Here is a 14,210-nt window from a genome sequence, read left to right as displayed (position 1 = left end):
ACTCTAGGGGCGATGGAGTTAAGGCTAACCAAAAATTTCATAACACTCCCCCAAGTGACATGATTTTCATGGTTCTAGCACTATAATATGTGGGATTTTATTCTTTCAGTAGTGGATTTAGAATATATAGTTTTAAAAGCCTTAGATTTTTAAAAAGAACAAAAGAACTCTGGTAAATAAGCATTTTTATTAAGTCATTTATTTTATGTCATTTATTATATAAATTTTATATATTTTATTTTATAAATAAGTCATTTATTTTAATAAGTCATGAAAACTGCCAATTTAATGTTGCCAGAATTCCTCAAGTGATGCAAATTTATAACAGAACTATTATTTCAGATTAACTAAATAAAAAAGTAATTTGAATTGGTAAAAACATTAAAACTGAAATTACAATATTCTTAGGTATTTTAAGAGCTATTTCTAAAAATGACATTAAGTAGTCAATTAATTCACTTAATTGGGGAAATTCTTGTAGAGAAAATGTTTAAATACTAGAGCATTCAAGGGTGTTTGAAACAATTTGCTTTCACAAAAAGTTTTCTCTCTGCAAAACTTCTTAGGACGACTTTTCCTTGTAGAACAAATGTAAACTTTAGTTCCTATATAAATGATCATAAATTGAGAATTGATGATACCCAAACCAATGAGATCCCACTATATTTTCTCTTTCACATCAAATTATTGAAACAGGTAATTCAATCAGTTTAATCTACAACTGGCTGAACAAAACTAAGTTACAGCTATCATTCACTGCTCACTTACGATGCCCAGGGATTACACTCTGTAATTTATGTCATTGAGTATAATTTCACTAAATGACATGCTATGTTCTTAAAATGGTTTTATGTTAAAGAGGTTTTTTTAAAAAGATTTTATTTATTTATTTATTTGAGAGAGAGGGACAGAGAGAGTGTGAGAGGGGTGGGGAGGTGGCGGGAGGAGGGGAGCAGAGGGAGAGGGACAAGCAGACTCCGAGCTGAGCACAGAGCCCTATGTGGTCAAAATCAAGAGTCAGACACTAACCTACCAAGCCACCCAGGCACCCCTCAAAGAACTTCTCTTCAATTCAGAATACTTTATTAATCCTGATAAACATTTTTATAAACTCTTTGCAGGGTGGTGCCTGAGTGGTGAGTTGGTTAGACATCTGCCTCTAGATTTTGGCTCAGGCCATGATTTCAGGATTCTGAGATCGAGCCCTATGTCAGGCGCAGCACAGAGTCTGCTTCAAATTCTCTCCCTCTCCCTCTGCCCTTCCCACTCGTGCTCTGTTTATCTATCTAAATGAATCTTAAAAAAATAGATTACAAACTCTGTGGGACACCTAATTTATGTTGTTACAGCAGATTTTCATAAGTATGCATATAAATAGTGCTAGAAGTTCAGTCCCAGTGTTCTAGCTGCAGAATGGAGCTGATACTCATAGTCTCTGGATAGAATTTTCAGTGTAACAAAGTGGCTAGGATTACGGGCTTTAGAATTAAACAGAGCTGGGGTCAAACTGTAGTTCCCCCAGTTACTAACTATGTGACCATAGGCAAGATATTAAACTTCTGGGGGTCTCAATGATGCACATGTCAAATGCAAGTAATAATCTAGATAACTCAATCTACATGATTATATGAAATAATGTATATACAGCATTAGAACAGAGAAAGTATTCAGTCAATGAGAGGCAGTGATGTTAAAGGACAGAATTCTGCTATAGCTTATGTTCCTCCTTCTCTTTCCTTAATACTTTCCCATGATGGCAAGACTCCTCTGTTAGGATTAATTAGGTGTAGTGGTGGTGGCCAGACGTTCTGGCAACTTAATTCCGCAGAGCTTTAGGATCAGAATACCTAGAACAGCTGCCACACAGCCTCAGCATTAAAACCACGCCCTTGCTCCAGAAAAGAGGAATTTAGACTCTTAACTGATCACACTTGCTCTTCTTTGTACCTACTTTTTTTTTTTTAAGATTTTATTTATTTATTTGACAGAGATCACAAGTAGGCAGAGAGGCAGGCAGAGAGAGAGGGGGATGCAGGCTCCCTGCTGAGCAGAGAGCCCGATGCGGGGCTCGATCCCAGGACCCTGGGATCATGACCGGAGCCGAAGGCAGAGGCTTTAACCCACGGAGCCACCCAGGTGCCCCTCTTTGTACCTACTTCTTTTTTTTTTTTTTTTTTTTAAAGATTTTATTTATTTGACAGAGAGAAATCAGAAGTAGGCAGAGAGGCAGGCAGAGAGAGAGGAGGAAGCAGGCTCCCTGATGAGCAGAGAGCCCGATGCGGGGCTCGATCCCAGGACCCTGGGATCATGACCTGAGCCGAAGGCAGAGGCTTAAACCACTGAGCCACCCAGGCGCCCCTTGTACCTACTTCTTAACAAACTTAGTTACTGGTGTTCCCAGAAATTTAGGAAGGAGAATCATGGGTGGGCATGGTAATAATGCTAAGAAGTAAGCTGAAAAACCAAAAGCCAGATGCAAAATTGTGCTGTTTCCAGAATAATAAATGTTCATTAATGTGCTTTTACATAATCCTAAAGATTCTAGGCTATACTCAATACCCTCCCTATAAGGAGTAAAATATGTAAAATTTAAAAAAAAGAAAATTAATGATTCCCCTAAAAATATTTTGATAAGTTGTTATAAAAAACTTCAGTTATTTAAAAATGTGAGAAGCCATCTTACTTTGTTAAATAGAGACTAGAGAAAGCCAGATCAGCTGTCAAAAGAATTCATGGCATTATACTTAAAACCGAGTTTACAACAGACAACACACTGAGACATGGAATATAATGTGATATAATTTGATATAATTTTGATAAAATTAAATAATTGGATTTCAACTTGTAATATATATTTTTTAATAGTATATGCCTTGTAGTATATGTGCTGCTGAAGCAAGTACAACAGTTTATGCCTTCTAAATGTCACACATACAAAGAGGCATAAGTCAGTCCAGTAAGCTCTTTTCAAGCAAAGGTCTGTCTACTGTCAAAGCACTCATAGACAGGACCTGGACATCACAAATACAGTTTCCCTTCTCAGAATTATCCTGATACTCCAGCCTTGAAAAGTAGACACCACCACCATGTTCCAAAAGACAGTACCACAAAGTATCATTTAAACAAGCACTGGAAGAGAGGATTAATTGCCAATACTACTATTAAGATGTCTAATTTTGATCTCTTATACCTTTGGTAGTTCTATGCTATAATTATTTTCTACCTGTAAAATGGAAATAATGTATCTTATACTTATAAAAGACTTTTTGTTTGGTCATTTTCTATTTATAGTATAATTGGTTTTACTAGCACTAAAGCAAAAACGATATAAACAAGTTGAATATTACTACAAATTCTTGCTTGAGAAAAGGTACATAAAATATTTAGAAATCTTTCCCATTTCCAAAATTAAAGAGAAGCATATATAAATCTCATTAAATTGAATCTTCTGTTCTATAGGTTTGCTTATATATAGGTTACGATTTGTAGTTTATTCTTACAGTAAAAAAACACAACATAAATATAAGTGCAAAAAGATACATATGCAAAATAAAACCACAATGCAAGATAATTGTTTAGATTACACTCTACTAGCAAACAAAACAGAACAGTGAGCAAATGATCAGTTCTCTCTGAGGAGAATGAATGGGTAATTTTTATTCTGAACATAACCTACACAATCTCATTTTTTACAGATATAAAATAAACTGCACATACATAAAACTTGATAAACCTGAAATATATATATACCCATATTCCATTACCACAATCAAGATAAGGAACACACCCACCCCACTCCTAAGAGATTCTTTATCCAGGCAACCACTAATCAGTTTTCGGTCTTTATAGATTAGTTTGCATTTTCTAAAATTTTATGTACATAGATCATACAGCATGTTCTCTTTTTTGTCTGGTTTCTTGCACTCAGCATAATTTTTTGAGATTCATTCATGCTATACAGGAGATGTATTTTTATGAAACAATTCTCTAGAAAAAACACCCCTACTCTGAAACAGTTCTATGACTTTGTATTTTGCAATATAACAAGACTTATAAAATTGAATCCCATCAGAAATGTCAAAACAAACTCTAAAGCCAAATAATAAAAAACCCATAAATCTCAACTGTTTATTTGTTCATATAAATAATTCATTTTTTTGGATGGCTTAGATTAGTATCTAATCTGGTCTATAGCACCAGTCTGCTATAGACCAGATATAGACTGGGTGTTCTAATTTAATGACATCCGCAATAGTGTTCAGCATCTTTATTTGTTCAGTTTGTGCCCAAACTGATGCTCCCTGGTGGTCTAGTGGTTAGGATTCAGGACTCTCAGTTTGTGCGAAGAGTATAACCCTCCTGCATTTTTACGTCCTAACCGAATAATAACAATAAAAAAAAAGTCACTGATCCATCAAAATAATTTTGTGTTTCAGGTAATTTTAAAAGGTAAATTCTTCTTCTTTTTTTAATACTCCTAAATCGTGCCTTTCAATATAGGAATCACATCTACTACATAGATTATGATCTCTGGTCCACTTCGCATTAAAAGGAACAAGAGCCCTGAAGAAATGGAAAATTCCAGATCTCAGGTAGGAAATATACACAGTGAGCCCCAATCATCTTCTTGTGCCAAAGGCAAGAAAGCTTTTGAAAATTAACGAGGTCATGTTAAAAGAACACACAGGAGGGGCACCTGGGTGGTTCAGTCGGTTGAGCAGCTGCCTTCAGCTCAGGTCATGATCCCAGGATCCTGGGATTGAGCCCTGCATTGGGCTCCCTGCTTGGCAGGAAGCCTGCTTCTCCCTCTCCCACTCCCCCTGCTTGTGTTCCCTCTCTTATTGTGTCTCTGTCTGTCAAATAAATAAAATCTTAAAAAAAAAAAAAAAAAGAGAGAACACACAGGAGCCACCCTGAAAGAGTCTCTTCTATTACAATTTCAGCATGAAAAAGAACGATTATAATAGATTAAACACAGCAAATCAACTGAATACACACAAAGAGAAAAATAGAAATTTAATCACTATTAAAAGCAACCCCTTGGTAAGGGAAAAGAATCAAGCATTTATTCTGTCTTTCCCACAGAAACTATATTTCAGAGTAACTAACAGATCCAAATGATTGAGGGTGAAGCTCCATTTCACAGAATAATGCCAGCTAATAATATAAAAAGAATGACAGAATCAAAAAATCATCATTCCACAACCCCTAAAGCAATTGTTGATTTAGGCAAGGACACTCAAATGATTATGAAGTATCTATATAGTGCCATATATAGTGCCATATGTAGTGAAGGGAGAAAAGACAAATCCCAAAGACGTGACATTTTGCAAAACAAATGGCATAGTCCTGTCCACAAGTCAGTGTCACGAAACAAAATGGGAAAGAGTATGAGTCACATGAAAAGAGACCATGGGCCATGTCTAGTCCCCTATTGGACCTCAGTTTGAACAAACCAGTTGAAATTTCAAGGACATTTTGGGGGCAACTGGGGAAATTTAAATAGTCTGATTATCAGATGAAATGAAAATGTATTGTCATGAAAACACAGACCTAGTTAAGCAAACAGATTAGAATACAGTAAGCATAATACATTACTTTGGTAAAAAACTACTTCAAAGCATGTGTGTGTGCTTAGAAAAACATCTGGAATGATATACACTACTGTGTTAAGAGTGGTGATTTCTGAGTAGCAGGAAGGTTTTCATTTTCTTATTTTTGGTTTTCTGCATTTTATATATAAGAAGGCTTTAATGGGCCATCTTCCAACTTTTGGAGGCAGCATGTCATAGTGTAAAATATTCTGGACAAAGACAGGCCATCAAGTTCTAAATCTGGCTCTGTCACGGACCATTGGGCAAATCGCTCAAAGTTTATAGGTTGCATTTCGTTTCTTTATCTGTTAAACCGAAATACTTCACAAGTAAGGATAAAGTAAATAGTGAAACTTTTTATAAACTGTGAAGTATGACTGTGATATTAGTTGTTGTTGTTATTAATGATACAGTCTATGAGTCAAGCAGCCACTGTAATTCAGACTTCTGGATGTCTATTTCAGCCCTTCCCAGATAGATTGCTGGCTTAGGGTTGCATCACAAAACTTAACAGCACACACACGCCTCCCCTGCCCCCCCAGCCAATCCCTGATGGCCAAGCTGTTTCCTAGGTGACATAACTTCACTGTATCACAACAATGCCATAAGGAATTTCTGAGGTAGACAGCTGTCTCCCACCACTGGGAGAGCCCACTGTTTGAGTTTTCCTCTGCAACACTGTCACAACAGATTCACTTTTGTCAGGACATCTACTGCTTCTAAGTCCCATGGTCACTGCTTCTTCTGAATGCTAGTCTCTTCACTTTTCATTACGATTTTCCTTCTTTTCTCTTCCAGTTCTCTTCAAGAAGTTTGGCTTTCATAACCATAATTGCCAATGAGAGTATGGGTTTTTTTTAAATATTTAATTAAAAAAATTTTTAAAGTAATTTCTACCCCCAACTTGGGGTCAAACTCACAATCCCAAGATCAAGATCAAGAGTTGCATGCTCCACTGATTGGCTTAGTCAGGCAACCCAAGTAAGTGCTTTTGTTTTTGAATCAGTGGCAAACTAAATGATCTCACTGTTACATTTAATCTTTCACATATTCCAGTTTTTGTCATTAGTGACCAGGATTCAAGGCCTGAATCTTTAATTCCTAAGAAAGACTGTTGATTATTTTTAACACTAAGGATTACAGAAGGCAGGCCTCCAGATAAATTAAGTGTTAATGTGTATGTTTCTAACATGGTAACTGGTCAGAAGATAATCATTCATCACAGAGGACCTTTTCTGTTTTTCTAATTTCAGCTTTTAAACCACCAAATTAAATTCTGTAAGTTATTAAAAGTAAACATCTCTTTTAATTAGTACCCATAACAAAAGGACAGCAGTAATCAATTTGGCAAAATAGATGAACATGTTTACAATACCTTTTAAAGCTTCCGTTTCTATGTCTACTAATGGCTTTCCCACATAGGCAATATCGTCTAGATTATAATACAGTTTTTTAATGACTCCATCATAACGACTAGTGATAGTAACAGAAGCTTTATCGCTTTGAACTTCACAGATGCTATCAAATTGAGACACTGTATCTCCTTCTTTTACATACCTAAAAGAAAAAGACACAAAATACTTTTACATCAATAATTATAAGTATATAATACTAATCATTCTAACAATGTAAATGTTACACTGAATTAGGTCAGTATCCATCCACTACGTCATTTAGTCCCAGATAGTGCACCAAAAAATGTCAGAAAAAGACTATAAGGGGTCTCTTTGATGTATCCTCAAGAAATACTAAAAATTTAAAAGCCATTGATAGATATATAATCCAAAAATTTAATTACACTTTCAGGTGTGATGCCTCACCCATTTCTTGGAAGAAATTCTAAAAATGTGTTTTTAAGATGTTATTTCCTTTTACTATATTAGCCTTCCATCAAACTTTACGGTTTGTCTATTATTCTATAATTAAGTCCAAAAATAGAGATCTCTAATGCATATTCTTTGTAATTTCATTAATTTTGGATTGAGTTCTCTCAGTCTTTCCTTCTAGAATTTTTAAATCTGTTCTTTTATATGAGTCTCTTTTTCTCCTTAATCAGCTTAGGTATGCTTTGTAAGGCTCTTCTAGATATTATTTTTTTTTCCCAAAGATTTTATTTATTCATTTGACAGAGAGAGAGCACAAGCATGGGGAGTGGCAGGCAGAAGGAGAGGGAGAAGCAGGCTCCCCAGTGAGCAGGGAGCCTGATGTGGGGCTCAGTTCCACCAGGACCATGACCTGAACTGAAGACACACACTTAACTGACTGAGCCATCCCAGTGCCCCAGGGTCTTCTAGATACTCTTAACAAACAGAATAGGATGAATGGAACCAAATCTGAAATGCAACATATGATTTTGATTCTTATACCATTCTTCATGTATCTGGCACATTTCTGACTATCACCAATTCTTCATTAAGATAATTGTTCAGTCCTTCTTATTCCTTGTCTTCCTATCTTAGCCAGTTCTCAGTCCATAATAAAACATCACCCATGACATAGAAACTAGGTTTAAAAGCACATATAGAGGACTTAAATTTCTAGAATGGTGGACTAAGTCCCTCTGGAACTCTGCACCTCTATAAATACAAGTATACCGGCAAAAGTTATTAAAAATGGACTTTTTCAGAATTCTAGAAATTGCAATAGGGATTCAATAATCAAGAAAGACCTATTCAGGAAAAGTGGCTGAATCTCATTAAAAACATCTGGCTTCATCTTTTTTTAAAATAGATTTTATTTATTATTTGAGAGATAGCATGAGAGAGCAAGCACAAGCAAGGGGAAAGGCAAAGGGAGAGGGAAAGAGAGAAGCAAACTCCCCAGTGAACAGGAAGCCCAACATGGGTCTCGATCCCAGGACCCTGACCTGAGATCATGACCTGAGCTTAAGGCAGATGTGACTGAGCCACCCAGGCACACCCTAGTTTTATTATTTTAACTCCTATTCTCCTTTTCCTTTCCAGCTCAGCATTAGTCTTGAAAATCAGCAGCCTTATGTTATAGTAAGGGCAGACCCATGTTTGGAGTTTCACAAAAAGCTATACTACCAGAGAACTGTCCCTATTTGACATGTTGGACAGCTCTCTGGGAAAAATCTATTCACAGAGCTCATTCTTGTTTGACATGACTCAGTTCCCTCAGGGTGTTTGCTGAAAACAGTCCACAGCAATTGAAAATTATGGCTAGCTGAGGCAATGATAAAAGGGCAAACAAGAGGTTCTTAAAAGGAAGACCTGGGTAATAAGATGTCCATACATCCTACCACATATCTGCCACATTATTTTATGTAAAATATCCAGTTTTCAACAAAAAATTATAAGACATGTAAAGAAACACAAAGTATGGCCCGTGTAGAGAAAAAAGCAGTCAATGGAAACCATCCCTGAGGAAGTCCAGATGTTAATTAATAATAATTAATGTTATTAACTTTAATAAAAGTTAAATCAGCAATTAAATATTCAAAGTACTAAAAGAAACCATATCTAAACAATTAAAGGGACATAGGAGAAAATGATACCTCACTAAATAAAGAATATCAATAAAGAGATAAAATCTTTGAAGAAATAATGGCTAAAAACTTCCTAAACTTGATGAAAACATTAATGTACCTATGTAAGAAACTCAACAAAGTCCAAATAGGATAAATTCAAAAGAGCCACACCTACACATAATAACCAAACTGCTGAAAGACAATGAGAAAATCTTAAAATCAGCAAAAGAAAAACCACTCATCAACTATAGGAACCCTTTCAAGACTAACAGATGGTTTCTAGTCAGAAACCATGGAAAATGGTTTCTAAAAAATGGTTTCTAGTCAGAAACCAAAAGGCATTGAATGACACATTCAATGTGCTGAAAGAAAAGAAAGACTGGGGATGTCTGAGTGGCTCAACTGGTTGCATCTGCCTTTAGCTCGGGTCATGATCTTAGGGTCCTGGGATCGAGATCCACATTGGGCTCCTTGCTCAGCAGGGAGCCTGCTTCTCTCTCTGCCTGCTGTTCCCCCTGTTTGTGTATTCTCTCTCTCTGACAAATAAATAAAATCTTAAAAAAAAAGAAGAAGAAGAAAGATTGTCAGTCAAGGATCTTATATCTAATAAAACTGTGCTTCAAAAAAAATGAAGAAGAAATAAATACATTCTCAAATAACTTGAAACAGAATTTTTGCTAGCAACCTGCCTTACAAGAAATGCTAAAAGGAGTCCTTCAAGCTGAAATAAAAGGGCAATAGACAGCAACTCAAATCCACATGAAGAAATAAAGAATACTAAAAAGATTAACTACATAGGTAAATATACAAGACACTATATATATATGTATGTATATACATATATATATATAATTTTTAAAGATTTTATTTATTTATTTGACAGACAGAGATCACAAGTAGGCAGAGAGAGAGGAAGGGAAGCAGGCTTCCTGCTGAGCAGAGAGCCCGATGCGGGGCTCGATCCCAGGACCCTGAGATCCTTTAGAGGCTTTAACCCACTGAGCCACCCAGGTGCCCCATGACACTATATTTTCTTTGTACTGCTTTTTAATTCTACCTGATTTACAAAACAAGTGCATAAAGCAATACTTTAAAAACTGTTGATGGGCTTATAATTTTAAACAGGTAATACATATGATGATAATAGCAAAAAAGGAGGGGAGAAGGGAAGAAGCTACATTGGAGCAACGTTTTTATTTTATTTTATTTTATTTTATTTTTTTAAGATTTTATTTATTTGACAGAGAGAAATCACAAGTAGGCAGAGAGGCAGGCAGAGAGAGAGAGAGGAGGAAGCAGGCTCCCTGCGGAGCAGAGAGCCCAATGTGGGGCTCGATCCCAGGACCCTGAGATCATGACCTGAGCCAAAGGCAGAGGCTTTAACCCACTGAGCCACCCAGGCGCCCCTGGAGCAACGTTTTTAAAGTACTATTGAAACTAAGTTGATATTAATCTAAACTACATTGTTTTTTATTAAACCACAGGGCGGCCACTAAGAAAGTAACTAAAAAAAAATATATATATAGTAAAAGAAACAAGGAAATTAAAATGGTATGGTAGAAATAGCTATTTATCACAACAAGAGGCACTAATGGGAGAAATATATGAAAAAAAAACCCCACAAAAACATATAGAAAACAAATAGCAAAATGGCAGATATGAATCTTACTTTATCTATTATATTAAATATAAATGGCTTAAACATGCCAATAAAAGGCATAGTTGGAAAAATGGATTTCAAAAAATGATTCCACTATATACTATCTATGAGACACAAATAAGTTAAAAGTAAAAGTATGCAAAAAAAAATATATCATGCAAGAGGGAAAGATGGTGGCAGAGCAGGAGGACCCAAGGCTCACCTCATCCCACAAATACAACTCCCATATCATCCTACATACCCTTAAGAAATCATACCTTAAGAAATCAGTCTTAAGGCTGGCAGAACAAACTCCACAACTAAAGGTAGAGAAGAGGTCACATCAATAAATGTAGGATGTGCAGAGACATGGTTTAGGAGAGAAACAGACTTGCAGCTACAGTTGGGAGGTAGGTAACTGGTGGCAGAGAAGGGTGAGAGACAAACTAACACACAGGGGAGTGCACGGGGAAAACTAATTGCAATAGTAATTGGCTTGGAAAGTGAGAGGGGCTGAATTTCAGGAGTTCTTGCAAACAGCAGGGCTTAAAGCCTAGAGTTGTAAAGGTCAGTGGACTTGGCTCAGATAGAGCCTGAAGGCATTGAGGGTGCTCTTGGAAAGAAGACTAGGCAAATAGCCTGCAGACATACAGCATGGAAACAGTGACCTCAAAAACATCCTGGATCACAAGGTGGGAAGGTTATTTGTTTATCTCAGAGGACATCCCAGAGAGGCAGCATTCACAGAGAGAACCCTTCAGGAACAAAAGAACTGGGAGGCACGATTTCCCTCCCCTACCCCTCAGCAAAAGCACAGGTCTACCTACAGGAAGCTGTGTGGTGCTGACACATACTACTTAGCATGTTTACACCAAGTCCCACCACCCCCTGCACCCCATGCTCCAGTGGAAGCACCCTTCCTGGCCACAATTGCCTCAGTCCCAGCATGGTGGGCCTCCTCCCCCAAAAGACTGGTCCAAAATCCTGCCAATGCTGTATCTCCCAATCTGGGAGTTTTGTGGAGCCTTGGTTCTGACAGCAGTGGCAACAGGTCTCATTTGACAAGCAGACCAGAGCACACATAGTTAAAACACACCACAGTTAGGCCAGGGACCAAATACTGCCCACAACAGGCCAAGGCATCCTCTGCAGACAACAGGCCTAAAGGATAAAGTGGCCAGGATAAAACAGCAGAGTACATGCAACACACACTGGAGACACTCACATAAGTGCCAGGCTCTGGGGAACATGGGACACTACATGGCAGGGCACTAGGACACTAGAGGACCTCTTCTTTATAAGACTATTACCTTTAAGAACATGTTTCTAAACACAAAGAAACAGGCAAAGAGACTTAAACAAAATCAGAAGACAGAGAAATTTGATCCAAATGAAAGAACAGGCCATGGCTGGAGATCTAAGTGGAAGAGATATAAGTAATATTCCTGATGGAGTATTTCAAGTAATAATCATAAAATACTCCTTAAACTTGAGAAGAGAGTAGAAGACATCAGTAAGACCCTTAATGGAGATAAAAAAGATCAAATCAGAGATGAAGAGTAAAATAAACAAGATTAGAAACACACTTTATGGGGCGCCTGGGTGGCTCAGTGGGTTAAAGCCTCTGCCTTCGGCTCAGGTCATGATCCCAGGGTCTTACATGGCCATCAACTTAATTTACACTGCTATATGCAGAAGATGTTATATATAAACCTAATGGTAACAACAAACCAAAACCCACTAATAAATATGCAAAGAATAAAGAGAAAGAAATCTAAATATATCACTCAAGAAAACCAGAAAACCATGAAAGAAAGACAGAAAAATTCTTCAGAAACAACCACAAAACAGGTAACAAAATAGTGAAAAATACATATCAATAATTACTTGGAATGTAAATGGATTAAATATCCCAATCAAAAGAATCAATCAAAACAGAATAAAAATCAAAAAACAAAAAACAAGACCCATCTATATACTGTTTACAAGAGACTTATTTTAGACCTAAAGACACCTGCAGATTGAAAGTGGGGATGGAGAAACATCTATCATACAAATGGATGTCAAAAGAAAGCCGAGTCTGGGGCGCCTGGGTCTCTCAGTCGGTTGAGCTCCTGACTCTTGATTTTGGCTTGGGTCATGATCTCAGGGTCATGAGATCTAGCCCTATATCAGGCTCCATGCTCAGCATGGAATCTGCTTTAGATTTTTTTTTCTCCCACTTCCTCTGTTCCTCCCTCAGCTCATGTTCTCTTTTTCTAAAATAAACAAATAAATAGAATCTTTAAAAAAAAAAAAAAAAAGGGGGCACTTGGGTGGCTCAGTGGGTTAAAGCCTCTGCCTTCAGCTCAGGTCATGATCTCACATCCTGGGAACGAGCCCCGCATCAGGCTCTCTGCTCAGCGGGGAGCCTGCTTCCCCCCCTCTCTCTGCCTGCCTCTCTGCCTGCTTGTGATCTCTGCCTGTCAAATAAATAAATAAAATCTTAAAAAAAAAAAAAAGAAAGAAAAGAAAAGAAAAGAAAGAGACAAATAAAGACATTATATAATAAGATAGGGGACAATCCAACAAGAAGATATAATTGTAAATATTTATGCACCCAACATGGGGACCCAAATACATAAAATAGCTAATAACAAAAATAAAGGACCCAATATATAATACAATAATAAAAGAGCACTTTAATACCCCACTTACATCAATGGACAGATCATTTAAACAGAAAATCAACAAGGAAACAATGACTTTGAAAGACACTCTGGACCAGATGGATTTAATAGATATATTCAGAACATTCCAGCCTAAAACAGGAGAACATGTACTCTTTTCAGGCATATATGGAACATCCTCCAGAATAGATCACATACTAAGCAACAAAACAATCCTTGACAAATTCAGGAAGACTAAAGTCATACGATGCATCTTTTCTTATCACAACGCTATTAAACTTGAAATCAACCACAAGAAAAAATTTGGAAAGCTCACAAATACCATGAGGTTAAATAACATACTAATAAGCAAGAATGGGTCAAACAGGAAATAAAAAGAGGAAATTTAAAAAGTACATAGAAACAAGTGAAAATAAAAACATAAGGTCCAAAATGTTTGGGAGGCAGCAAAAGAAGTTCTAAAAGGGAAGTTTACATCAATTTGGCCTACCTCAAGAAGCAAGAAAAATCTCAAGTAAACAATCTACTCTTACACTCAAAAGAGCTAGAAAAAAAGAACAAAAAACAAAACCTAAAAGCAGCAGGAAGGAAATAAACAAGATTAGGGCAGAAATAAATGATAAAGAAATTTTAAAAACAATAGAACGGATCAATGAAACCAGGACCCGGTTCTTTGGAAAAATCAATAAAACTGATAAACCTCTAGCCAGACTTATCAAGGAAAAAAGAAAAAGGACTCAAATAGATAAAATCACAAATGAAAGAGGAGAATCAACCACCACCACAACAAAAACACAAACAATTGTAAGAGATTATTA

General features: G+C 36.7%; 1 protein-coding gene across 2 annotated transcripts in view; it reads right to left on the bottom strand.

Moving 5' to 3' along the window:
* Positions 1 to 14,210, bottom strand: part of DBT (dihydrolipoamide branched chain transacylase E2) — a 53,503-nt gene that overhangs the window by 25,450 nt on the left and 13,843 nt on the right. The window contains exon 4 of one of the 2 annotated variants that reach the window (XM_047725606.1): positions 6,970 to 7,151. The exons of the other annotated variant lie outside the window; for it this stretch is intronic. Coding sequence (XP_047581562.1) covers positions 6,970 to 7,151 — 182 coding nt within the window. The remainder of the gene's footprint in view (positions 1 to 6,969; positions 7,152 to 14,210) is intronic. 2 annotated transcript variants of the gene reach the window in all.

The sequence above is a fragment of the Lutra lutra genome, chromosome 4 (genome assembly GCF_902655055.1).
Source record: "Lutra lutra chromosome 4, mLutLut1.2, whole genome shotgun sequence".
NCBI classification, from domain to species: Eukaryota; Metazoa; Chordata; class Mammalia; order Carnivora; family Mustelidae; genus Lutra; species Lutra lutra.
This window is presented reverse-complemented; position numbering and strand designations above follow the sequence as displayed.